This window comes from Oncorhynchus clarkii, chromosome 32 (assembly GCF_045791955.1).
Source record: "Oncorhynchus clarkii lewisi isolate Uvic-CL-2024 chromosome 32, UVic_Ocla_1.0, whole genome shotgun sequence".
Taxonomy (NCBI): Eukaryota; Metazoa; Chordata; class Actinopteri; order Salmoniformes; family Salmonidae; genus Oncorhynchus; species Oncorhynchus clarkii.
This window is the reverse complement of record NC_092178.1, coordinates 15,126,256-15,153,489: the sequence shown is the minus strand read 5'-3', so window position 1 is coordinate 15,153,489 and position 27,234 is coordinate 15,126,256. Positions and strand designations below refer to the sequence as shown.

At 50.1% G+C, this 27,234-nt stretch overlaps 1 protein-coding gene across 17 annotated transcripts in view; it reads left to right on the top strand.

The window, feature by feature from the left end:
- The window catches only part of LOC139392221 (nuclear transcription factor Y subunit gamma-like), a 45,446-nt gene that overhangs the window by 15,241 nt on the left and 2,971 nt on the right, over positions 1-27,234 (top strand). For 3 of the 17 annotated variants that reach the window (XM_071140035.1, XM_071140041.1, XM_071140040.1), the window contains 8 exons: positions 7,735-7,838; positions 7,965-8,033; positions 19,619-19,732; positions 21,545-21,640; positions 22,888-23,076; positions 25,737-25,808; positions 26,421-26,570; positions 26,872-26,982. In XM_071140035.1, coding sequence (XP_070996136.1) covers positions 7,735-7,838; positions 7,965-8,033; positions 19,619-19,732; positions 21,545-21,640; positions 22,888-23,076; positions 25,737-25,808; positions 26,421-26,570; positions 26,872-26,982 — 905 coding nt within the window. Of the gene's footprint in view, positions 1-7,734; positions 7,839-7,961; positions 8,034-19,618; positions 19,733-21,544; positions 21,641-22,887; positions 23,077-25,736; positions 25,809-26,420; positions 26,571-26,871; positions 26,983-27,234 lie in introns of all 17 variants that reach the window. The other 14 variants (XM_071140034.1, XM_071140036.1, XM_071140037.1 and 11 more) reach the window with 7 other exon arrangements.

The window sequence follows — 27,234 nt, the reverse complement described above, 5'->3', positions numbered from 1 at the left end:
ACAAGACCTCCGGTAATATGGGTCATTTTTTAACTGTTTAGGCTAGAGACAAGACCTCTGGTAATATGGGCCATTTTTTAACTGTTTAGGCTAGAGACAAGACCTCCGGTAATATGGGCCATTTTTTTACTGTTTAGGCTAGAGACAAGACCTCTTGTAATATGGGCCATTTTTTAACTGTTTAGGCTAGAGACAAGACCTCCGGTAATATGGGCCATTTTTTAACTGTTTAGGCTAGAGACAAGACCTCCGGTAATATGGGCCATTTTTTAACTGTTTAGGCTAGAGACAAGACCTCTGGTAATATGGGCCATTTTTTAACTGTTTAGGCTAGAGACAAGACCTCTGGTAATATGGGCCATTTTTTAACTGTTTAGGCTAGGGAAAATACTTTTTCTTTCCATTTTCTCCCTCTGACGTTCTTAGGCTGCATGACAGTGAACTTGCAAATTCTACTCAGACTGGTCTGTGCTTGATGGAATTATACAATGTATCAACATTGCTTTCTTTGTGCGCTGCTCCAATGTAATAAATGTACAAATCTAACAGTAGACTCATGAGGGTCTGCATCCCGCTCGCCATCACAGCTAAACGATTTATTAAGAAAACCGATGAAGGAATAGACGTGAAGAGCGGACAGAGAGAAGCATTTGATTGAGAGCAGGTAGAGGGGGGGCAGGTAGCTTAGTGGTTAAGAGCACTGGGCCAGTAACCGAAAGGTCGCTGGTTTGAATCCTTGAGCTGACTAGATGAAAAATCTGTCAATGTGCCCTTGAGCAAGGCACTTAACCCCAATTGCTGTAAAAAAATAAAAAAATAATTACATCTGCCACACATGATATGCGCATGAAAGTGAAGTGGATATTATTGAACCTGCGCATACAAGAGACTAGTGGCTGTTGCTTAAATTCCCCTGAATTTATAAACAAAACTGACTGGCGCCAGCAGGTTCTTTAGATCTATAGGGCAAAAAAAGTCAATAGTATCATATGAAACGATACTACAGTATTCTAAAATGTTGGTATCATAATTGGCATGATGTTCTGGCACCGTGATATTATCGTGGTACCTGCATATCGTTTCTCTCCCAAAAGGCTGATTTCGTGATTGGGCCTGTTTTTCTGCTAAAAAGAATCCTACAGGGCTTGCTTTTAGCGACTTTCCTTGAGTTGACCTTTTTGCATTGTTGCAAATTTCAAAGCAGTCATGCTTCTACAAAGTGACCCCCACTAAGGACATTGCATGCAGCTTGTGCAATATGTACCCTCTTACTTTTTGCACTGTAGGCCTATCATACATAATTTACTGATAGCCTAGCTAGCTTATATAGCCTAGCCATAGCCTTTGGTTGAATAACTGCAGTCATCCAGAGTATTCTGGTTTTCATCAACGTTTCAAAGTTAGTTAGTGCAGACTCTCGTAGGGGAGTCTCACAAGTCTGGATTAATGAGTTAGCCAGAACTTCTTCCGCCAACATCTTGTAACGAGTACCATGGCTAGAGGCCTAAATCCTTAGGCTATTCTTTAACCTGCTTCAGTCCAGGTCATCTGAGGGCAGTTGTTCCTCTGACTGCCTCCAGGTTTTCTCCTCCTCCTCCTCGGCCCATTAACTGTCATACTCTGCTCTCCTCAGTCCGCACTACTGTGACCTCCATTCAGATCCACCAGCCAGGTCATTAAGGAAGCTATTAACTTACTGCTCAGAATTAGTGTTTCACTCACTCATTTTCTGTCCATCAACAATGCTTTTACTAGAGCAGTGAACACCTCTCTATTGAGAGTGTATTTCCGTTAGCTAGCTAGCTACTTTCAGTACAGGACTCCAATCTGCAAACTCACCCTCTCTTTTGTGCCTTTGGCTTCCACCTTGGGGATTCTGAAAGGACAGTACAGTTTCAAGCAATATGGTAGTACTTAGTGACTAGTGCTTTTTGAGGCCGGTTTGGTTTAGATTACTACAAAATGTTGATTATTTTTTTAAACATTCAATGCGCTATGCATTATGTGGGTTGAATGATGTAACACAGAATAAAACAATTAATAAAAGTCCCATGATGGTAGTGACTACCCATTACTACTTATTAACCATCAATTATTCACATTACTTTAATAAAATATTTCAGTTGGGTATATTACTTAATTTGTTTTTGATGATTTCATTATTTAATTCCAAGACATCTATCTCTATATAGATTCTGCTTATGCTGTCTGACAATCACTATTAGTTCTTCAAAGTAAATAAGTCTTCTTGGGTATGACGCTACAAGCTTGGCGCACCTGTATTTGGAGAGTTTCTCCCATTCTTCTCTGCAGATCCTCTCAAGCTCTGCCAGGTTGGATGGGGAGCGCTGCTGCACAGCTATTTTCAGGTCTCTCCAGAGATGATCAATCGGGTTCAAGTCCGGGCTCTGGCTGGTCCACTCAAGGACATTCAGAGACTTGTCCCGAAGCCACTCCTGCATTGTCTTGGCTGTGTGCTTAGGGTCATTGTCCTGTTGGAAGGTGAACCTTGGCCCCAGTCTGAGGTCCTGAGCACTCTGGAGCAGGTTTTCATCAAGGTTCTCTCTCTACTTTGCTCCGTTCATCTTTCCCTTGATCCTGACTAGTCTCTCAGTCCCTGCCGCTGAAAAATATCCCCACAGCATGATGCTGCCACCACCATGCTTCACCGTAGGGATGGTGCCAGGTTTCCTCCAGACGTGTGACGCTTGGCATTGAGGCCAAAGAGTTCAATCTTGCTTTGAGTTTTTAGGTGCCTTTTGGCAAACTCCAAGCAGGCTGTCGTGCCTTTTTTTACTAAGTGGCAGCTTCCGTCTGGCCACTCTATTATAAAAGGCCTGATTGGTGGAGTGCTGCAGAGTTGGTTGTCCTTCTGGAAGTTTCCCCCATCTCCACAGAAGAACTCTGGAGCTCTGTCAGAGTGGCCATCGGGTCCTTGGTCATGACTTGGTTTTTGATCTGACGTGCACTGTCAACTGTGGGACCTTCTGTAGACAGGTTGTGTTGTGTGCCTTTCCAAATCATGTCCAATCAATTGAATTTAGCACAGGTGGACTCCAATCAAGTTGTAGAAGCATCTCAAGGATGATCAATGGAAACAGGATGCACCCGACCTCAATTTCAACTCTCATAGCCAAGAGTCTGAATCCTTATGTAAATACATTTATAAAAAATAAGAGTACACATTTGCAAACATTTCTAAAAACCAGTTTTTGCTTTGTCATTATTGTGTGTAGATTGAGGTGCAAAAATGATTTGATACATTTTAGATTAAGGCTGTGATGTAACAAAATGTGGAAAAAGTCAAGGGGACTGAATACTTTCCGAATGCACTGTATGTAGGAGGCGTACAATGGATTATAGTCTTTTTCTGCGCTCAACTATCTTGAAAATTGGCCTATTGGAAACCACAACGCCCATCTACATCGCACAGTTCAGGCGTGATCTAATTTATCTCTAGAGAAATTGTACAATGTGCGCATTGAGCTCATTAAAAAACATATGGAATGGAATTCAATTGAACCGATGTCAGTCAAATTATATCACCTCTAGTCAAGAGATTTGAGAGGACTAGATGGAAAGTTTCCACCATTTTCCTTACACCTATCCAGTTCTTTCCGATGTAGTGCTAGTTCAGTCCACAAGTGCCCAGGTAAGGGAATGTCATTGACAGTTTGGACCTGAACCCTGAAGCTGTTGTGAGCGTGTTGGTGGCCGACCTGCCAGGGGCGAGCAGCAGAGAGGCTGGGGCTGGCAGGAAACAATGCTGCTGATTCAGCAGATCCTGCTGCTTACTCCTGGTGAAAACCATTGACTTGAGAGAGGCGTTGGGATGGTCTGCCGACTAAGCACAGGCACATAGCGCAGGTCAGGAGAAACCCAACACTGCCCACTCACTCACTCACTCACTCACTCACTCACTCACTCACTCACTCACTCACTCACTCACACCACTGAAGGGCAACGGAACTGCAGAGAAGAAAACAGCACAGGGGAGCACCCCTCTAAAATGTGTAGTTTTGGCACACAATGCCACAAATTTCTCAAGTTTTGAGGGACCATGTAATTGGCATGCTGACTGTAGGAATGTCCACCAGAGCTGTTGCCAGAGAATTTAATGTTTAGCCAACTCCAACATCGTTTTAGAGAATTAGGCAGTAAGTCCTCACTGTCCTCACAACCACAGACTACATGTAACCACGACAGACCATGACCTCCACATCCGGCTTCTTCACCTACGGGATCGTCTAAGACCTGTTATCTAGAAAGCTGATGAAACTGTTTCCACAACTTCCACAGTTAAGAATTTCTGCACAAACTTTCAAACTGTCTGAGGAAGCTCATCTGCATGCTTTTAGCCAGGGTCTTGATCTGATTGCAGTTCGGCTTTGTAACCGACTTCAGTGTGCAAATAGTCACCTTTGATGGCCACTCACCTGCTGGAGAAATGTGCTCTTCATAGATGAATCCTGGTTTGAACTCTACCGGGCAGATGGCAGACAGCGTGTGTGGTGTCATGTGGGTGAGCGGTTTGCTGATGTCAACGTTGTGAACAGAGTGCCCCGTGGTGGGGTTTTGTTATCGGCAGGCATAAGCTACGGACAACAAACACAATTGCATTTTATCGATGGCAATTTTATTGCACAGAGATACCATGATGAGATACTGAGGCCATTTGTTGTGCCATTCATTCGACACCATCACCTCATGTTTCAGCGCGATAATGCACGGCCCCATATCGCAAGGGTCTGTACAACATTTCTGGAAGCTGAAAATTGATGTCCCAATTCCTCCATGACATCTACGACCGCGTGTAGAGAGAATTAGGCAGTAAGTCCCCTCCAATATCCAATAACTTTGCACAGTCATTAAAGAGGAGTGGGACAACATTCCACAGGCTACAATCAACAGCCTGAACAACTCTATGCGAAAGAGTCACACTGCAGGAGGCAAATAGTGATTACCAGATATTGACTGGTTTTCTGATCCACGCAACTGCCTTTTTTAAGGTATCTGTGACCAACAGATGCATATCTCTATTCCCAGTCATGTGAAATCCATAGATGAAGGCCCAATGAATGTATTTTAATTGACTGACTTCTTTATATGAACTGTAACTCACAAAAATCTTTGAAATTGTTGCATGTTTCCCTCTTTCACTCCCCCCTCCCCCCATTTTGTGGGATTTTTGGTCTGCGGCGTTTATATTGAATGTCGTAGGGTCACTCAGAGATCCGGATCATTTAGTCACATCTGAGAGAGCAAAGTCCCACTCCTGAGGTAGGTAGTTCAGTCAGCTGAGGTTGGGTGGGTGGGTGTAAGCGGAGACAGCTGGGGTGGTTAGGCTTTACTTATTTATCTCCTAGTTAATTGAAGTGTGTGTGCTTTTTTTTAACCCCCCCCCCCACACACACACAGCGGAAATTGCACTGTTGCTGTGGTAATTTGCCTGATAGTAAATTGTAATGGTGTTAAGTGAATCATCTAATCATCATTTCTTATCTGGATACCAGTTGGAGAAAGTGCAGGTACACACACACACACACACACACACACAGAGAGATGTCTTCCTCTCCTGCTGCATCCATCACAAAACTCTGGGCCGCCTTGGAGCTGTAAAAAGAGACAAACAAAACAGTGTTCCTGGAAGGAGACGTGTCCTTATACTGTTATTTATTCAGGCAAAGTGTTTCTTTGCTTTGTCACTCAGACCAGAACAGGTTTCAGGTACAAGTAAAGGAACAGTCAACTAGACAAGGACATAGAAGGCATTCAGTTTGTCATCGTAGGCTTAGCCTGACTCCACCATAAGATTAAAAATCCCATCACCGTTACTTTCATCTGTGCCCTCTTGAGTGCTGGGATTGTTTTGTAGGTGAAGTGGAAGCTGGTTAGGGATTTGCAACAGGACTTTAATCAACCTTGAAATTAAACTGGACACTGGGCAGCCCAACTCATCACAGCCACTTTTAGAGGTCAGTTGCTGTCTAAGCCCGCCACAGCATCAGCCCTGGTTGATTTATCAACCCCTTCACCCCCTGACTCCATTCTGATTGATTCATCGAGGCCCCTGACTCCATTCTGATTGATTCATCGAGGCCCCTGACTCCATTCTGATTGATTCATCGAGGCCCCTGACTCCATTCTGATTGATTCATCGAGGCCCCTGACTCCATTCTGATTGATTCATCGAGGCCCCTGACTCCATTCTGATTGATTCATCGAGGCCCCTGACTCCATTCTGATTGATTCATCGAGGCCCCTGACTCCATTCTGATTGATTCATCGAGGCCCCTGACTCCATTCTGATTGATTCATCGAGGCCCCTGACTCCATTCTGACTCCATTCTGATTGATTCATCGAGGCCCCTGACTCCATTCTGATTGATTCATCGAGGCCCCTGACTCCATTCTGATTGATTCATCGAGGCCCCTGACTCCATTCTGATTGATTCATCGAGGCCCCTGACTCCATTCTGATTGATTCATCGAGGCCCCTGACTCCATTCTGATTGATTCATCGAGGCCCCTGACTCCATTCTGATTGATTCATCGAGGCCCCTGACTCCATTCTGATTGATTCCATTTGAAAATAACGGAACGGAATGCTCTTTTTTCTCTTTTTTTTTTCATGCTGTTTGTGTTTTGAGCTGCTGGAGGACGTGAGCTCAGCTGTGGCCAATGGCTGAGAGACCGGACTAGTCTTTATGTGGTCATGCTTTTCTCTCCCTCTCCCCCTCTCATCATCATGTCTGACCCACATAGCTGGTTGGCATAGCTGTCGCACTGCTACAGCCTGCCCTACCCTGTCTCTTTCCCTGTTCCAGCCTCTGGCACTTTGTCTCATCATGTACAGTTGACCAGCATTAATCCAACGGACACACACACCACACCCAGCTATTAGTGTTTCCCTTTACCCTCGTCGCCTGCCCATTCTTCCCGGGGAAGAAGAGAAAGGGAGGGAGATAGCTGTGTAGACTCTCCAGCACTGCAGGCTCAGACAAGCAGGCCAATATTCACAGCAGAATTCCTGGCATGCCATAGTAACCTGGCGTGTCCCCTTGGAGCCAGACTCCGGCCTCACGTTACACAATGACGTGTGTGTGTGTGTGTGTGCGTGTGTTGGTGTGGTGGGGAGTTGTTATTCGAGGGATTGGAATAGAGCTCTATTTAGGATACTCTGAGCTCCTGGAGTGACACACACACACACACACACACACACACACACACATCGGGCACTCAGGCCTGTCGTCAGACTTGGGGTCACTAATACCCCACACATGACAGACTGGTCTCTGTTCCACTCCATTGGTGTAAACTTCCATGACCATAGAGTGGAGTTTAGTCTGCTGTAATACCCCACACAGTGACATGACAGACCAGGAGCTGTAATACCCCACACAGTGACATGACAGACCAGGAGCTGTAATACCCCACACAGTGACATGACAGACCAGGAGCTGTAGGCGACTAATGTGATTGAGCCATTCAGATTCATGCAGCGATCTGTCATTAGGCACGTCAACACACAGGATTAATGGGCTGCTACAGAAATAGAATCGACCCGCTATATTTATAATTCTATGTATTCTAATTGTAAGTTAACCTACCGAGTTCCTAGAGCTCTGGCCAGTGCAGCCTTTGGGTGCCATTGTCAGTCAACTTGTTGGTTTAGTTGGTTCCTGGGGTAGATGTTGTGTTTTTGTCTGATCCTCTCGCTTCTCCCCTGTACAGTGAGCATGTCTGCAGATTCGTTTGGCGCCGGGGGCAGCGATGCCCAGCAGAGCCTACAGTCCTTCTGGCCCCGCGTCATGGAAGAGATCAGGAACCTCACGGTGGTATGTCACGGCCTCCCTCTGAAACGCACACTCGTGTGCACACACACACACATACAAAGGCACACACATCTCACAAGTGGTTTCCACATGACCTGCCCCTAACACCCCTTGGCTCTGTTTCAGAAGGATTTCCGCGTGCAGGAGTTGCCTCTCGCCCGAATCAAGAAAATCATGAAGCTGGACGAAGATGTGAAGGTAGGAGGCAGGTCCCCGCCTTCTGTGATTGCTCTATGAAGTCTTCATCAACACCCCACTCAGATAACAATATATAGTATTTTGGAGCTGAGGTGTGGCTACACAGCTGGCTGAAATGAACACAGCATCCATTAGCTCATTGTGTAGGAAACATTTTGACTTGGCACGTTATTTGGAATCTTACCTCCTCCCATGTTGAGTCCCACGTCACATTCTATGTTGAAATATACACACTGATCCCATTAGACCATCATCAGCTTATCACCCTACAGGGCTATTCCTGCTCTGCTCTGAGAGGACAGGCATGGGGAGTGTGTGTCCGTATCCGTGTCCAAGTAGGGCTCCTCCCGAGAGAGATAAGCAGTAGCAGCTTAAGTGTGAGGAGGAAGGTCAGCAGATCACTAACATACTGGACATCTAGCAGGAACCCTTCTGATAGCCGTGACCCAGAGTGTGACACAGAGGGGCGTGGTGCTAGCCATGACCCAGAGTGTGACAGAGAGGGGTGTGATGCTAGCCATGACCTAGAGTGTGACGTGATGCTAGCCATGACCCAGAGTGTGACGTGATGCTAGCCATGACCCAGAGTGTGACAGAGTGTGACGTGATGCTAGCCATGACCCCGAGTGTGACGTGATGCTAGCCATGACCCCGAGTGTGACGTGTGATGCTAGCCATGACCCAGAGTGTGACGTGATGCTAGCCATGACCCCGAGTGTGACGGAGAGGGGTGTGATGCTAGCCTTGACCCAGAGTGTGACGTGATGCTAGCCATGACCCAGAGTGTGACGTGATGCTAGCCATGACCCAGAGTGTGACGGAGAGGGGTGTGATGCTAGCCATGACCCAGAGTGTGACGTGATGCTAGCCATGACCCAGAGTGTGACAGAGAGGGGTGTGATGCTAGCCATGACCCAGAGTGTGACGTGATGCTAGCCATGACCCAGAGTGTGACGTGATGCTAGCCATGACCCAGAGTGTGACAGAGAGGGGTGTGATGCTAGCCATGACCCAGAGTGTGACGTGGTGTCAGAGTGACCCAGAGTGTGACCGAGAGGGGCGTGGTGCTAGCCATGGCCCAGAGTGTGACAGAGAGTGTGTGATGCTAGCCATGACCTAGAGTGTGACAGAGAGTGTGTGATGCTAGCCATGACCCATAGGGGCGTGGTGCTAGCCATGACCCAGAGTGTGACAGAGATGGTGTGATGCTAGCCATGACCCAGAGTGTGACGTGATGCTAGCCATGACCCAGAGTGTGACAGAGAGGGGCGTGGTGCTAGCCATGACCCAGAGTGTGACAGAGGGGCGTGGTGCTAGCCATGACCCAGAGTGTGACAGTGATGCTAGCCATGACCCAGAGTGTGACAGAGAGGGGCGTGATGCTAGCCATGACCCAGAGTGTGACGTGAGCTAGCGTGACCCTAGCCATGACCCAGAGGGGCGTGATGCTAGCCATGACCCAGAGTGTGACAGAGAGGGGTGTGATGCTAGCCATGACCCAGAGTGTGACGTGATGCTAGCCATGACCCAGAGTGTGACCGAGAGGGGCGTGGTGCTAGCCTTGACCCAGAGTGTGACAGAGGGGCGTGGTGCTAGGGGTGTGACGTGGTGCTAGCCTTGACCCAGAGTGTGACGTGATGCTAGCCATGACCCAGAGTGTGACAGAGATGGTGTGATGCTAGCCATGACCCAGAGTGTGACAGAGAGGGGCGTGGTGCTAGCCTTGACCCAGAGTGTGACAGAGAGGGGCGTGATGCTAGCCTTAGACCCAGAGTGTGACAGAGAGGGGTGTGATGCTAGCCATGACCCAGAGTGTGACGTGATGCTAGCCATGACCCAGAGTGTGACAGAGAGGGGTGTGATGCTAGCCATGACCCAGAGTGTGACAGAGAGGGACGTGATGCTAGCCATGACCCAGAGTGTGACGTGATGCTAGCCATGACCCCGAGTGTGACGGAGAGGGGTGTGATGCTAGCCATGACCCAGAGTGTGACGTGATGCTAGCCATGACCCAGAGTGTGACAGAGAGGGGTGTGATGCTAGCCTTGACCCAGAGTGTGACAGAGAGGGGTGTGATTCTAGCCATGACCCAGAGTGTGACGTGATGCTAGCCATGACCCAGAGTGTGACGGAGAGGGGTGTGATGCTAGCCATGACCCAGAGTGTGACGTGATGCTAGCCATGACCCAGAGTGTGACAGAGAGGGGTGTGATGCTAGCCATGACCCAGAGTGTGACAGAGAGGGGTGTGATGCTAGCCATGACCCAGAGTGTGACGTGATGCTGGCCATGACCCAGAGTGTGACGTGATGCTAGCCATGACCCAGAGTGTGACAGAGAGGGGTGTGATGCTAGCCATGACCCAGAGTGTGACGTGGTGTCAGAGTGACCCAGAGTGTGACCGAGAGGGGCGTGGTGCTAGCCATGGCCCAGAGTGTGACAGAGAGTGTGTGATGCTAGCCATGACCTAGAGTGTGACAGAGAGTGTGTGATGCTAGCCATGACCCATAGGGGCGTGGTGCTAGCCATGACCCAGAGGGGCGTGATGCTAGCCATGACCCAGAGTGTGACGTGATGCTAGCCATGACCCAGAGTGTGACGTGATGCTAGCCATGACCCAGAGTGTGACAGAGAGGGGCGTGGTGCTAGCCTTGACCCAGAGTGTGACAGGGGGGCGTGATGCTAGCCATGACCCAGAGTGTGACGTGATGCTAGCCATGACCCAGAGTGTGACAGAGAGGGTGTGATGCTAGCCATGACCCAGAGTGTGACGTGATGCTAGCCATGACCCAGAGTGTGACAGAGAGGGGCGTGGTGCTAGCCATGACCCAGAGTGTGACAGAGAGGGGCGTGGTGCTAGCCATGACCCAGAGTGTGACAGAGATGGTGTGATGCTAGCCATGACCCAGAGTGTGACAGAGAGGGGTGTGGTGCTAGCCATGACCCAGAGTGTGACAGAGAGGGGCGTGGTGCTAGCCATGACCCAGAGTGTGACAGAGATGGTGTGATGCTAGCCATGACCCAGAGTGTGACAGAAAGAGGCGTGATGCTAGCCTGACCCAGAGTGTGACAGAGGGGCGTGGTGCTAGCCTGACCCAGAGTGTGACGTGATGCTAGCCATGACCCAGAGTGTGACCGAGAGTGGCGTGGTGCTAGCCATGACCCAGAGTGTGACAGAGAGGCGCGTGGTGCTAGCCATGACCCAGAGTGTGACGTGATGCTAGCCATGACCCAGAGTGTGACAGAGAGGGGTGTGATGCTAGCCTTGACCCAGAGTGTGACAGAGAGGGGTGTGATGCTAGCCATGACCCAGAGTGTGACGTGATGCTAGCCATGACCCAGAGTGTGACGGAGAGGGGTGTGATGCTAGCCATGACCCAGAGTGTGACGTGATGCTAGCCATGACCCAGAGTGTGACAGAGAGGGGTGTGATGCTAGCCTTGACCCAGAGTGTGACAGAGAGGGGTGTGATTCTAGCCATGACCCAGAGTGTGACGTGATGCTAGCCATGACCCAGAGTGTGACAGAGAGGGGTGTGATGCTAGCCATGACCCAGAGTGTGACGTGATGCTAGCCATGACCCAGAGTGTGACGTGATGCTGGCCATGACCCAGAGTGTGACGTGATGCTAGCCATGACCCAGAGTGTGACAGAGAGGGGTGTGATGCTAGCCATGACCCAGAGTGTGACGTGGTGTCAGAGTGACCCAGAGTGTGACCGAGAGGGGCGTGGTGCTAGCCATGGCCCAGAGTGTGACAGAGAGTGTGTGATGCTAGCCATGACCTAGAGTGTGACAGAGAGTGTGTGATGCTAGCCATGACCCATAGGGGCGTGGTGCTAGCCATGACCCAGAGGGGCGTGATGCTAGCCATGACCCAGAGTGTGACGTGATGCTAGCCATGACCCAGAGTGTGACGTGATGCTAGCCATGACCCAGAGTGTGACAGAGAGGGGCGTGGTGCTAGCCTTGACCCAGAGTGTGACAGAGAGGGGCGTGATGCTAGCCATGACCCAGAGTGTGACGTGATGCTAGCCATGACCCAGAGTGTGACAGAGAGGGTGTGATGCTAGCCATGACCCAGAGTGTGACGTGATGCTAGCCATGACCCAGAGTGTGACAGAGAGGGGTGTGATGCTAGCCATGACCCAGAGTGTGACAGAGAGGGGTGTGGTGCTAGCCATGACCCAGAGTGTGACAGAGAGGGGCGTGGTGCTAGCCATGACCCAGAGTGTGACAGAGATGGTGTGATGCTAGCCATGACCCAGAGTGTGACAGAAAGAGGCGTGATGCTAGCCTTGACCCAGAGTGTGACAGAGGGGCGTGGTGCTAGCCTTGACCCAGAGTGTGACGTGATGCTAGCCATGACCCAGAGTGTGACCGAGAGTGGCGTGGTGCTAGCCATGACCCAGAGTGTGACAGAGAGGCGCGTGGTGCTAGCCATGGCCCAGAGTGTGACGTGATGCTAGCCATGACCCAGAGTGTGACAGAGAGGGGTGTGATGCTAGCCTTGACCCAGAGTGTGACAGAGAGGGGTGTGATGCTAGCCATGACCCAGAGTGTGACGTGATGCTAGCCATGACCCAGAGTGTGACGGAGAGGGGTGTGATGCTAGCCATGACCCAGAGTGTGACGTGATGCTAGCCATGACCCAGAGTGTGACAGAGAGGGGTGTGATGCTAGCCTTGACCCAGAGTGTGACAGAGAGGGGTGTGATGCTAGCCATGACCCAGAGTGTGACGTGATGCTAGCCATGACCCAGAGTGTGACAGAGAGGGGTGTGATGCTAGCCATGACCCAGAGTGTGACGTGATGCTAGCCATGACCCAGAGTGTGACGTGATGCTAGCCATGACCCAGAGTGTGACGTGATGCTAGCCATGACCCAGAGTGTGACAGAGAGGGGCGTGGTGCTAGCCTTGACCCAGAGTGTGACAGAGAGGGGCGTGATGCTAGCCATGACCCAGAGTGTGACGTGATGCTAGCCTTGACCCAGAGTGTGACAGAGAGGGGTGTGATGCTAGCCATGACCCAGAGTGTGACGTGATGCTAGCCATGACCCAGAGTGTGACCGAGAGGGGCGTGGTGCTAGCCATGACCCAGAGTGTGACAGAGAGGGGTGTGATGCTAGCCATGACCCAGAGTGTGACGTGATTCTAGCCATGACCCAGAGTGTGACGTGATGCTAGCCATGACCCAGAGTGTGACAGAGAGGGGTGTGATGCTAGCCATGACCCAGAGTGTGACCGAGAGTGTGTGATGCTAGCCATGACCTAGAGTGTGACAGAGAGTGTGTGATGCTAGTCATGACCCACAGGGGCGTGGTGCTAGCCATGACCCAGAGTGTGACAGAGATGGTGTGATGCTAGCCATGACCCAGAGTGTGACGTGATGCTAGCCTTGAGCCAGAGTGTGACAGAGAGGGGCGTGGTGCTAGCCTTGACCCAGAGTGTGACAGAGAGGGGCATGATGCTAGCCATGACCCAGAGTGTGACAGAGAGGGGTGTGATGCTAGCCATGACCCAGAGTGTGACGTGATGCTAGCCATGACCCAGAGTGTGACAGAGAGGGGCGTGATGCTAGCCATGACCCAGAGTGTGACAGAGAGGGTGTGATGCTAGCCATGACCCAGAGTGTGACGTGATGCTAGCCATGACCCAGAGTGTGACAGAGAGGGGTGTGATGCTAGCCATGACCCAGAGTGTGACAGAGAGGGGCGTGGTGCTAGCCATGACCCAGAGTGTGACAGAGAGGGGCGTGGTGCTAGCCATGACCCAGAGTGTGACAGAGATGGTGTGATGCTAGCCATGACCCAGAGTGTGACAGAAAGGAGCGTGATGCTAGCCTTGACCCAGAGTGTGACGTGATGCTAGCCATGACCCAGAGTGTGACAGAGAGGGGTGTGATGCTAGCCATGACCCAGAGTGTGACGTGATGCTAGCCATGACCCAGAGTGTGACAGAGAGGGGTGTGATGCTAGCCTTGACCCAGAGTGTGACAGAGAGGGGTGTGATTCTAGCCATGACCCAGAGTGTGACGTGATGCTAGCCATGACCCAGAGTGTGACGGAGAGGGGTGTGATGCTAGCCATGACCCAGAGTGTGACGTGATGCTAGCCATGACCCAGAGTGTGACGTGATGCTAGCCATGACCCAGAGTGTGACAGAGAGGGGTGTGATGCTAGCCATGACCCAGAGTGTGACGTGATGCTAGCCATGACCCAGAGTGTGACAGAGAGGGGTGTGATGCTAGCCATGACCCAGAGTGTGACGTGATGCTAGCCATGACCCAGAGTGTGACAGAGAGGGGTGTGATGCTAGCCATGACCCAGAGTGTGACAGAGAGGGGTGTGATGCTAGCCATGACCCAGAGTGTGACGTGATGCTAGCCATGACCCAGAGTGTGACAGAGAGGGGTGTGATGCTAGCCATGACCCAGAGTGTGACGTGATGCTAGCCATGACCCCGAGTGTGACGGAGAGGGGTGTGATGCTAGCCATGACCCAGAGTGTGACGTGATGCTAGCCATGACCCAGAGTGTGACAGAGAGGGGTGGGATGCTAGCCATGACCCCAGAGTGTGACAGAGAGGGACGTGATGCTAGCCATGACCCAGAGTGTGACAGAGAGGGGTGTGATGCTAGCCATGACCCAGAGTGTGACGTGATGCTAGCCATGACCCAGAGTGTGACAGAGAGGGACGTGATGCTAGCCATGACCCAGAGTGTGACGTGATGCTAGCCATGACCCAGAGTGTGACAGAGAGGGGTATGATTCTAGCCATGACCCAGAGTGTGACGTGATGCTAGCCATGACCCAGAGTGTGACCGAGAGGGGCGTGGTGCTAGCCATGACCCAGAGTGTGACAGAGAGGGGTGTGATGCTAGCCATGACCCAGAGTGTGACCGAGAGGGGCGTGGTGCTAGCCATGGCCCAGAGTGTGACAGAGAGTGTGTGATGCTAGTCATGACCCATAGGGGCGTGGTGCTAGCCATGACCCAGAGTGTGACAGAGATGGTGTGATGCTAGCCATGACCCAGAGTGTGACGTGATGCTAGCCTTGAGCCAGAGTGTGACAGAGAGGGGCGTGGTGCTAGCCTTGACCCAGAGTGTGACAGAGAGGGGCGTGGTGCTAGCCTTGACCCAGAGTGTGACAGAGAGGGGCATGATGCTAGCCATGACCCAGAGTGTGACAGAGAGGGGTGTGATGCTAGCCATGACCCAGAGTGTGACGTGATGCTAGCCATGACCCAGAGTGTGACAGAGAGGGGCGTGATGCTAGCCATGACCCAGAGTGTGACAGAGAGGGTGTGATGCTAGCCATGGAGTGTGACCCATGAGAGTGTGACAGAGAGTGTGTGATGCTAGTCATGACCCATAGGGGCGTGGTGCTAGCCATGACCCAGAGTGTGACAGAGATGGTGTGATGCTAGCCATGACCCAGAGTGTGACGTGATGCTAGCCTTGACCCAGAGTGTGACCGAGAGGGGCGTGGTGCTAGCCATGACCCAGAGTGTGACAGAGAGGGGCGTGGTGCTAGCCATGACCCAGAGTGTGACAGAGAGGGGCGTGGTGCTAGCCATGACCCAGAGTGTGACAGAGAGGGGCGTGGTGCTAGCCATGGCCCAGAGTGTGACAGAGAGGGGTGTGATGCTAGCCATGACCCAGAGTGTGACGTGATGCTAGCCATGACCCAGAGTGTGACAGAGAGGGGTGTGATGCTAGCCTTGACCCAGAGTGTGACAGAGAGGGGTGTGATGTCTAGCCATGACCCAGAGTGTGACGTGATGCTAGCCATGACCCAGAGTGTGACAGAGAGGGGTGTGATGCTAGCCTTGACCCAGAGTGTGACAGAGAGGGGTGTGATTCTAGCCATGACCCAGAGTGTGACGTGATGCTAGCCATGACCCAGAGTGTGACGGAGAGGGGTGTGATGCTAGCCATGACCCAGAGTGTGACGTGATGCTAGCCATGACCCAGAGTGTGACGTGATGCTAGCCATGACCCAGAGTGTGACAGAGAGGGGTGTGATGCTAGCCATGACCCAGAGTGTGACGTGATGCTAGCCATGACCCAGAGTGTGACAGAGAGTGTGTGATGCTAGCCATGACCCAGAGTGTGACAGAGAGGGGCGTGGTGCTAGCCTTGACCCAGAGTGTGACAGAGAGGGGCGTGATGCTAGCCATGACCCAGAGTGTGACAGAGAGGGGTGTGATGCTAGCCATGACCCAGAGTGTGACAGAGAGGGACGTGATGCTAGCCATGACCCAGAGTGTGACAGAGAGGGGTGTGATGCTAGCCATGACCCAGAGTGTGACGTGATGCTAGCCATGACCCCGAGTGTGACGGAGAGGGGTGTGATGCTAGCCATGACCCAGAGTGTGACGTGATGCTAGCCATGACCCAGAGTGTGACAGAGAGGGGCGTGGTGCTAGCCTTGACCCAGAGTGTGACAGAGAGGGGCGTGATGCTAGCCTTAGACCCAGAGTGTGACAGAGAGGGGTGTGATGCTAGCCATGACCCCAGAGTGTGACAGAGAGGGACGTGATGCTAGCCATGACCCAGAGTGTGACAGAGAGGGGTGTGATGCTAGCCATGACCCAGAGTGTGACGTGATGCTAGCCATGACCCAGAGTGTGACAGAGAGGGGTGTGATGCTAGCCATGACCCAGAGTGTGACAGAGAGGGACGTGATGCTAGCCATGACCCAGAGTGTGACAGAGAGGGGTGTGATGCTAGCCATGACCCAGAGTGTGACGTGATGCTAGCCATGACCCCGAGTGTGACGGAGAGTGGTGTGATGCTAGCCATGACCCAGAGTGTGACGTGATGCTAGCCATGACCCAGAGTGTGACGGAGAGGGGTGTGATGCTAGCCATGACCCAGAGTGTGACGTGATGCTAGCCATGACCCAGAGTGTGACAGAGAGGGGTGTGATGCTATCCTTGACCCAGAGTGTGACAGAGAGGGGTATGATTCTAGCCATGACCCAGAGTGTGTTGTGATGCTAGCCATGACCCAGAGTGTGACGGAGAGGGGTGTGATGCTAGCCATGACCCAGAGTGTGACGTGATGCTAGCCATGACCCAGAGTGTGACCGAGAGGGGCGTGGTGCTAGCCATGACCCAGAGTGTGACAGAGAGGGGTGTGATGCTAGCCATGACCCAGAGTGTGACGTGATTCTAGCCATGACCCAGAGTGTGACGTGATGCTAGCCATGACCCAGAGTGTGACAGAGAGGGGTGTGATGCTAGCCATGACCCAGAGTGTGACCGAGAGGGGCGTGGTGCTAGCCATGGCCCAGAGTGTGACAGAGAGTGTGTGATGCTAGCCATGACCCAGAGTGTGACAGGGGGGCGTGGTGCTAGCCATGACCCAGAGTGTGACAGAGATGGCGTGGTGCTAGCCATGACCCAGAGTGTGACAGAGATGGTGTGATGCTAGCCATGACCCAGAGTGTGACGTGATGCTAGCCTTGAGCCAGAGTGTGACCGAGAGGGGCGTGGTGCTAGCCATGACCCAGAGTGTGACAGAGAGGGGCGTGGTGCTAGCCTTGACCCAGAGTGTGACCGAGAGGGGCGTGGTGCTAGCCATGACCCAGAGTGTGACAGAGAGGGGCGTGGTGCTAGCCATGGCCCAGAGTGTGACAGAGAGGGGTGTGATGCTAGCCATGACCCAGAGTGTGACGTGATGCTAGCCATGACCCAGAGTGTGACAGAGAGGGGCGTGATGCTAGCCATGACCCAGAGTGTGACCGAGAGGGGCGTGGTGCTAGCCATGACCCAGAGTGTGACCGAGAGGGGCGTGGTGCTAGCCATGACCCAGAGTGTGACAGAGGGGCGTGGTGCTAGCCATGACCCAGAGGGGCGTGATGCTAGCCATGACCCAGAGTGTGACGTGATGCTAGCCATGACCCAGAGTGTGACAGAGATGGGCGTGGTGCTAGCCATGACCCAGAGTGTGACAGAGAGGGGCGTGATGCTAGCCATGACCCAGAGTGTGACAGAGAGGGGCGTGGTGCTAGCCATGACCCAGAGTGTGACGTGATGCTAGCCATGACCCAGAGTGTGACAAAGAGGGGTGTGATGCTAGCCATGACCCAGAGTGTGACAGAGAGGGGCGTGATGCTAGCCATGACCCAGAGTGTGACAGAGAGGGGTGTGATGCTAGCCATGACCCAGAGTGTGACAGAGAGGGGCGTGATGCTAGCCATGACCCAGAGTGTGACAGAGAGGGGCGTGATGCTAGCCATGACCCAGAGTGTGACAGAGAGGGTGTGATGCTAGCCATGACCCAGAGTGTGACGTGATGCTAGCCATGACCCAGAGTGTGACAGAGACGGGCGTGATGCTAGCCATGACCCAGAGTGTGACAGAGAGGGGTGTGATGCTAGCCATGACCCAGAGTGTGACAGAGAGGGGCGTGATGCTAGCCATGACCCAGAGTGTGACGTGATGCTAGCCATGACCCAGAGTGTGACAGAGATGGGCGTGGTGCTAGCCATGACCCAGAGTGTGACAGAGAGGGGCGTGATGCTAGCCATGACCCAGAGTGTGACAGAGAGGGGCGTGGTGCTAGCCATGACCCAGAGTGTGACGTGATGCTAGCCATGACCCAGAGTGTGACAGAGAGGGGTGTGATGCTAGCCATGACCCAGAGTGTGACAGAGAGGGGCGTGATGCTAGCCATGACCCAGAGTGTGACAGAGAGGGGTGTGATGCTAGCCATAACCCAGAGTGTGACAGAGAGGGGCGTGATGCTAGCCATGACCCAGAGTGTGACAGAGAGGGGCGTGATGCTAGCCATGACCCAGAGTGTGACAGAGAGGGTGTGATGCTAGCCATGACCCAGAGTGTGACGTGATGCTAGCCATGACCCAGAGTGTGACAGAGACGGGCGTGATGCTAGCCATGACCCAGAGTGTGACAGAGAGGGGTATGATGCTAGCCATGACCCAGAGTGTGACAGAGAGGGGCGTGGTGCTAGCCATGACCCAGAGTGTGACAGAGAGGGGTGTGATGCTAGCCATGACCCAGAGTGTGACAGAGAGGGGCGTGGTGCTAGCCATGACCCAGAGTGTGACAGAGGGGCATGGTGCTAGCCATGACCCAGAGTGTGACAGAGGGGCGTGGTGCTAGCCATGACCCAGATTGTGACACAGAGGGGTGTGATGCTAGCCATGACCCAGAGTGTGACAGAGAGGGGCGTGGTGCTAGCCATGACCCAGAGTGTGACAGAGAGGGGCGTGGTGCTAGCCATGACCCAGAGTGTGACAGAGAGGGGCGTGGTGCTAGCCATGACCCAGAGTGTGACAGAGAGGGGCGTGATGCTAGCCATGACCCAGAGTGTGACAGAGAGGGTGTGATGCTAGCCATGACCCAGAGTGTGACAGAGATGGGCGTGATGCTAGCCATGACCCAGCAGCTCCTGCAGCCTGTTTCATCGCCCACCTCCTGCCCAGGCCAACTTCTAAATGTCACTCTGTGGAAAGGTTTTCTAAAGGTTAGGTCTCCCCCCTTTCGCAGCAAGGGATACGGGCGGTCTATCTATACTATATTAGTTTTTAACATGTCATCTCAATGTCTCCATAGATGATCAGTGCAGAGGCCCCGGTGCTGTTTGCCAAGGCAGCTCAGATCTTCATCACAGAGCTCACACTGAGGGCTTGGATCCACACTGAAGACAACAAGAGACGCACCCTACAGGTCAGTCACACCCTCCCTGGTCTGTATAGAGGTCACACACACATTCACACAGACAACACATGCAGACTGCTGGCCCAAGTTCACGTGTAAAGACCACACGCATGCAGTCTGCTGGCCCAAGTTCACGTGTAAATACCTCACGCATGTAGTCTGCTGGCCCAAGTTCACATGTAAATACCTCACGTAGTGTACTGGTCCCAGTGTGTGTGTGTGTGTGTGTGTGTGTGTAGAGGCCCCACACGGCCATCCCCTGAGGACCTGCTCTGTTAAATTCCTTCTCTCTCTGTGTCGACTGTGAAAGCAGAGCTCGGCTCCCGTGACCCACTTTTACTTCAAATGCCATTTTGCCTGCTCTCTGATCCCAGAGCCAGGGGAATTACATGGATCCTGGTGTGATGAAAGGGATGGCGAGAGTGGGAAAGAGGGAGAGCCAAAGTGAGAGAATGAGTGAGGGAATGGGCAAGAGAGAAGGAGAGACACAAAGTGAAAGATTGTGAAAGAGTGTGTGAGAGAGAAGGGAGAGAGAGACGTTGAAGAGAGAGAAGAGAGTGTTGATCAGAGTGGTTTGGAAAGCCAGGGCCAGTCACACCTGGGTGTTAAGGGTCGACCAGACAGTCAGCCACACACTGAAACATTAAACAGAATACCCCACTTCTTTCATCTCCATCTATTCACATACCTGTGTGTGTGGGATACTGCTTTGTACAATATATTGGCAAATGCTGTCCTTCAACATGGCTTCATAACAGTGGGGCTGAATTACAAAGTCAAATCTCACTCCTATAAATTCAGAGTGAAAACGTAATTCGGTTGAGCTCTGTTAACCTTGAAATAGAATGCCAATTTGGCATGTTAATTACATTTCTACACCACAGATGGTGATACGTGTCTGGCGTATGCTCCTAGTCTGTGTGTGTTGTTAATAAGACAGCTCTGCTTTCAATCACACTCAATCTCTCTCTCTCACACACACTCCGGCTCTCGCCAGAGTTCCATTGTGCTGACAGCACGCCGATTAGGGTCACCATGGTGACACTCATCAATATAACAACTGTGGATGTGACCCGGTGTTACCAGATATTAATCACAGCACTATAAATAGACTGATGGTGGGGACTTAATATCCAATGGAAAATCACACACATGCACACACACACACACACACACACACTCTAGAAGGGGGAGCCCAGTAGGACAGTGATGCTAAGAATACGTCTGTTGCTCATCTGGCGTTTCTTACAGTGGGCCCATTCCTGCTGTTTTTTACATGGTGAATGTTCAGGCTGGGAATTGCCAGGGACCTCACAATACGATATTGTTACGATACTTAGATGCTTCTCACTAGTTAAAAAGAAGATGTAGGATGAAAATACAGGAAGTTTTGGCGCAGGTACAGCCGACTAGTGCTAGCTAACGCTACCTAGGCAAAAACTATATTTTTAAAAATTATAATAATAAAAAATAAAATATATATATTATACTTTTTACTGATCAATACTTGGAGTCAAAGTATCGATATATTGTCCAAAATAATATTACGATATGTAAGTGTGTGTGTGTGTGTGTGAGATTGAAGTAGGCTTTTACAGTTCCACTGTGAGAGAGCTCCTTTTAGTATTGTTTACAAAGCTGCAGAATGTTCGGGTATGACCTAGAAGATTATATAAACGGTCTTTTCTTCAATCGTTTTCAAAAAGGCTATATTTGGAGAGAGCAGCAGAAGTAGAAAGCCGGTTTTATATTTAGTCTAGTTTCTGCACATACTGAATGAGGAGCCTAATGTTCACCCTCAACTTTTATCCTGTGTTTCAGAGGAACGACATTGCCATGGCGATAACAAAGTTCGACCAGTTTGACTTCCTCATCGACATCGTGCCCCGGGATGAGCTCAAGCCCCCTAAACGACAGGTAGTGTGTGAGAGTCCATCTGCATTTCATTTCAGGACCCCGCAGGGTGTAGTACCACTCCTGGCAGCCTGGAGGCGCTGTAAACATCCTTGACTGGAAGCTGGTGTTCGGTCAGTGAGGGCTTTCAGTCGGATGTTTGCAGCGTCTGGCTGACCCTTACCTCCAACATCCCTCAACAGTACCACCAATACCCCATAGCTTGTAATCACTATCAACATAATCACCACCGTGTTAACTGATGCCCTCTGCCACATTACAGTTTGATGGTGGTACATGTTTTAGACTAGGCAGTGCCTCCCAAGCATTTGTAAGTTGTGACCTACCTAAAATGATGGTATTCTATCAGTACATCCATAAATCAATATAGTTGACCTGATCTGTGACCAGGGGTGTAAACATCCTACACTCTCAGCTGTGTCATCATCGAGCTGGGAGAGGGGTGTTTACACTTCTGGTGACGGGCAAATCGGCTACCTCCTACGCTACCCCATGGAAGATCAACCAACCAGTAGCTTTTAGGGAACTGTTACCCTGTACTTGTGATGAGGCCTTGCCGTGGCATTGCTCTAACTGATTTTGGGCTGTATATATATAGGCACGAGGGTACAGACTTGTTAATGGTTGATCATGTCCAATGTGTCACTAAATTAGCTTTCCTTTCACACTTTGATTTAGAACATTCTCAACAATGTATCAAGGCCTTGTTTTTTTTTATGAATAGAAATGATCCCTTTCAGTCTGAAGTGATCTTGTGAAAAATGTTGTTGATCATCACAGTGATAATGGATTTACTAATGCATTTACTTTGTTCCTATTATTTTTGATTTCTTATTGTTGAGAAGCTGCTAGTAAGTGTTTAGTTGGACCATGTATACCATGTATATCCCGTACATAAGACTAATAAAACGTGAAAGTAATGGATCCTCTGGTTAGTGTCCCAAATGTCACCCTGTAGGGCAGACCCATAGGGCCCTGTTCAGAAGCAGTGCACTACCTAGGTATTATGGTGCCATTTGGGACAGAACCTCCATTCAGAATCACATTACTCATCCATCCAGAGCTTATTAGTTATTTATCGGGCCTCTCGCTTATTGTATTACGCTGGCAAAATAATTAATGGAGATGTAATGGACTGATATGCTTCTCTTTCTACCCTTCACTCTGTTATCCTCCTCTCTCTCGCTCTCTCTGTCTTCCATTCTCACCCTCTCCCTCGTGTCTCTCTCTCTTCCTGTGTGTGTGTACAGGAGGAAGTGCGTCAGTCAGTGGCCCCAGCAGAGCCGGTTCAGTACTACTTCACCCTGGCTCAGCAGCCAGGTCAGGTCCAAGTGCAGGGTCAGCAGCAGGGCCAGCAGCAGGGCCAGCAGGCCACAGGACAACAGACTACCACCCTCCAGCCTGGACAGATCATTATCGCACAGCCACAGCAAGGACAGGTACGCTGGAGAATAGACACACACACGCTCATACGCGCTGCACACACAACGCACCACACAGACTGCAAATAACCAGTAAGGTACCGACATACAGCATAGGCAAAGGCATATTATAAACTGGGTGGTGACAGCCCTGAATGCTGATTGGCTGACAACCATGGTGTATCAGACCGTATACCACGGGCATGACAAAACATGTATTTTTACTGCTCTAATTATGTTGGTAACCAGTTTATAATAGCAATAAAGGTACGGGCTGTATCCAGGCACTCCACGTTGTCATGCTTAATATACCACACCCCCTTGGGCCTTGTTGCTTAAGTATAACACACCACACAGCCTGGCAGAACACAAGCTCTCCTAACATACCCAGTCAACAACCCTGTGAAGTCCAGTGTGAATGGGGGAATAACGGCATTAACAGTGGATTTTATTGATATTATCGTTGGCAAGCAGAGCCGATCCCCACTTTGGCTTCAACTCTTTCCCACCAGCAGGGATGATTGACCCGTACACACCCAACACACACACACTCCCAGCTATACAAGCAGTGGTCCAGAGCCATTTGATCTGCACACTTCAGTCACTCCCCTCCCCACTGGAGGTCCGTAACACATTAAACAGTAACACACTAGGGCTGTGTCTGGTCAAAAGTAGTGCACTATGTAGGGAATAGAGTGCAGCCCTGGTCAAAAGTAGTGCACTATGTAGGGAATAGAGTGCAGCCCTGGTCAAAAGTAGTGCACTATGTAGGGAATAGAGTGCAGCCCTGGTCAAAAGTAGTGCACTATGTAGGGAGTAGGGTGCCATTTGAGACGCATCCTAGTGTGTTACTGTTTAATGTGTTACGGACCTCCAGTGGAGAGGGGAGTGACTGAAGTGTGCAGATCAGGACCACTGCTTGTATAGCTGGGAGTCCCTGTGAGACTGCTCTCCACCCCTCCACTGTACTTCTCTCTGAAGAGGAGGAACCCCCACCCCCTCATCCCTAGTTTGTCGTCTTCTCTGGTCCCCACCACCCCTAGTCTGTCTTATCTTTTCTCTTTTTGTTCTCTCTCGCTCTTTTTTTGAATGTATTTTATGTTTCTCCCCCCATGCTGCCTTAAGTTCATTGAGCTGTCGCAGTTCCACAGTCGGACCAGAACTGTTGCTACTGTTAATATCTGCTGCTGTTAATGTTACTGCTACTACTGTTGCTGCTGCAGTCCACTTAGTCGCAGAGCAAGGAAGGTCACCAAATGACTGGCACCTTAGAAGAGATGACTAGTCCAGGGTGCATCACTATTGGGTAACAGTCAAGAGGCCAGGGGGTTGGAGGGAACAGAAGAACTGGTGGATAAAGTGTCATTTTTAAAAGCAAGAATTATCTGGAGATTGAGAGCGAGGGAGGAGGGTGAAGAGAGAGAGATCTTAAATCGTGTGTGTCTCCAGACTTGACTGCAAAGAGCTTTGTCACTAGTCGTCACTGTCGTACCAGTTCTGTCAAATGCCCTCTCAGGTCACAAAGTCCCTAATGGACTGATCTGTTAGGAAACCAAACCTTAATTTCCTACTGTCGGATACATCTTTATATTAATATAACTACCATTTCCTACTGTAGGCTACATCTTTATATTACTATAACTACCATTTCCTACTGTAGGCTACATCTTTATATTACTATAACTACCATTTCCTACTGTAGGCTACATCTTTATATTACTATAACTACCATTTCCTACTGTAGGCTACATCTTTATATTAATATAACTACCATTTCCTACTGTAGGCTACATCTTTATATTACTATAACTACCATTTCCTACCATTTCCTACTGTAGGCTGTAGGCTACATCTTTATATTAATATAACTACCATTTCCTACTGTAGGCTACATCTTTATATTAATATAACTACCATTTCCTACTGTAGGCTACATCTTTATATTACTATAACTACCATTTCCTACTGTAGGCTACATCTTTATATTACTATAACTACCATTTCCTACTGTAGGCTACATCTTTATATTAATATAACTACCATTTCCTACTGTAGGCTACATCTTTATATTACTATAACTACCATTTCCTACTATAGGATACATCTTTATATTACTATAACTACCATTTCCTACTGTAGGCTACATCTTTATATTACTATAACTACCATTTCCTACTGTAGGCTACATCTTTATATTACTATAACTACCATTTCCTACTGTAGGCTACATCTTTATATTACTATAACTACCATTTCCTACTATAGGATACATCTTTATATTACTATAACTACCATTTCCTACTGTAGGCTACATCTTTATATTACTATAACTACCATTTCCTACTGTAGGCTACATCTTTATATTAATTTAACTACCATTTCCTACTATAGGATACATCTTTATATTAACATAACTACCATTTCCTACTGTAGGCTACGTCTTTATATTCATTAACTTCACTATACCTGGATTTCACAGCTGCTATTCCTTCATTAATTCTGCACATCACTTTTGTTCTATGCAGCATTTCATTGTGCTCACATGCTCATTGTTGTGTGTGTGATCTGACGACACCTGTCTACTGTATGTGTGTGTGTTCCTGTGCGCTCTGCATGTGCTCGTAGTCATCTTTGTAAAGCTTCCTCTCTCTCTCCTCCCTCCTCCCTCCCCTCTTCAGGTGCTGCAGGGGGCCACAATGCAACAGTTACAGCAGGTGCAGGTAGCCCAGTCACAGGGCACACCCATCACGGTAAACACCGCTCCTCAGCCGCCCCGTCCCCATCTGAAACCCCCTCCCAGCCCAGCACACCTCAGTGTAGTGTGAAGTTGCCCCTGGACGCTGATCGATTTTACATTTCTCCCACTAAATTGTTAGCATTGGGGGAGGGAACGCTGATCCTAGATCTGATCCTAGTGGAAATTTCACACCGGAGGGCACCCCTCCACATTGAATCAGGAAGATTAGCAGGAAGCTTGTGTTTGGCTGCATCACTAGTTCACTGAGTTTACCCCCGCCCCCTCACCCCGAGAGCCCTGCTGTCTCTCAGCAGCAGCCGGCTCATTAAAACCGCCGTTAGATTTTTTTATTGTTGCATATTAGGGACGTTCATCAGATCCGATCAGCCAATCCTGGAGAGACTGGGTTGCCTGACACGACCATATCATCGTCTGTCAGCTTGTAGGATGAGGGGGGGTTTTCAACCCTGCCTTGTCATCGCTCTCTGTTGTCCCACTCTAACTGTAATCTACTTATTAGGCCCAGGTTTTCCAGCCCAATGTCAATCATTACATGGTCACAGTCACCACACTCTGACCAGTTGTTTAAGAATTAACATTCTCCCTCTCCCACCCCCACCACCAGAGTGCTCCAATGACCATGCAGGTTGGGGACCAGCAGGTCCAGATAGTACAGGCGTCGTCCCAGGGCCAGACCCAGACGGTGCAGTCAGGACAGACAATGCAGGTCATGCAGCAGATCCTCACCAACTCCGCCGAGATCCAGCAGATACCAGTAAGAGAGAGGGAGGGAGGGAGGGAGGGAGGGAGGGAAGGGGGAGGGGAGATTCTCTCCTTGAGTGACCTAACTGGAAAGTTAAATCATTTCAAATGTTCTAATGAAATAAATACAACACATTTTCTTAAGTTGGCGATCAATCTCCAAACACACTGTAGAGAGCTGGTTGAACCTTCCTCTCCCCCATTTTGACACTAACTAACTAGCTCAACGAACATAATGACGTTTGTGTTGTGTTTCTATGACCTCCCCTGCCTAAAGTGGATGTTTGTCTCCCCCGTGTGGTGGTTGTGTGCAGGTGCAGCTGAACACTGGTCAGTTGCAGTACATCCGGCTGGCACAGCCCGTCTCTGGCACACAGGTGGTTCAGGGACAGATCCAGACGCTGGGTAACACTCAGCAGGTACAGGTACTGAACAAGAACCTTTTCAATGTATAGTATCGCATCATATGTGTGTGGACACTTCATCTCTGTAATGTAATCTCTGGTCTGGTATCACTATACTAGTTTATACAATAACATTAACGTTGTTAAGGTAGTAACCAATACAAATATTATACGATTGTGTATTTCTATATTGTTTCATGAATTGACTTCTATATTGTCCATTGCCTACAGTTGCATTTGAACAGAAGTGTAGGTTTTCATAGTGGATGTGAG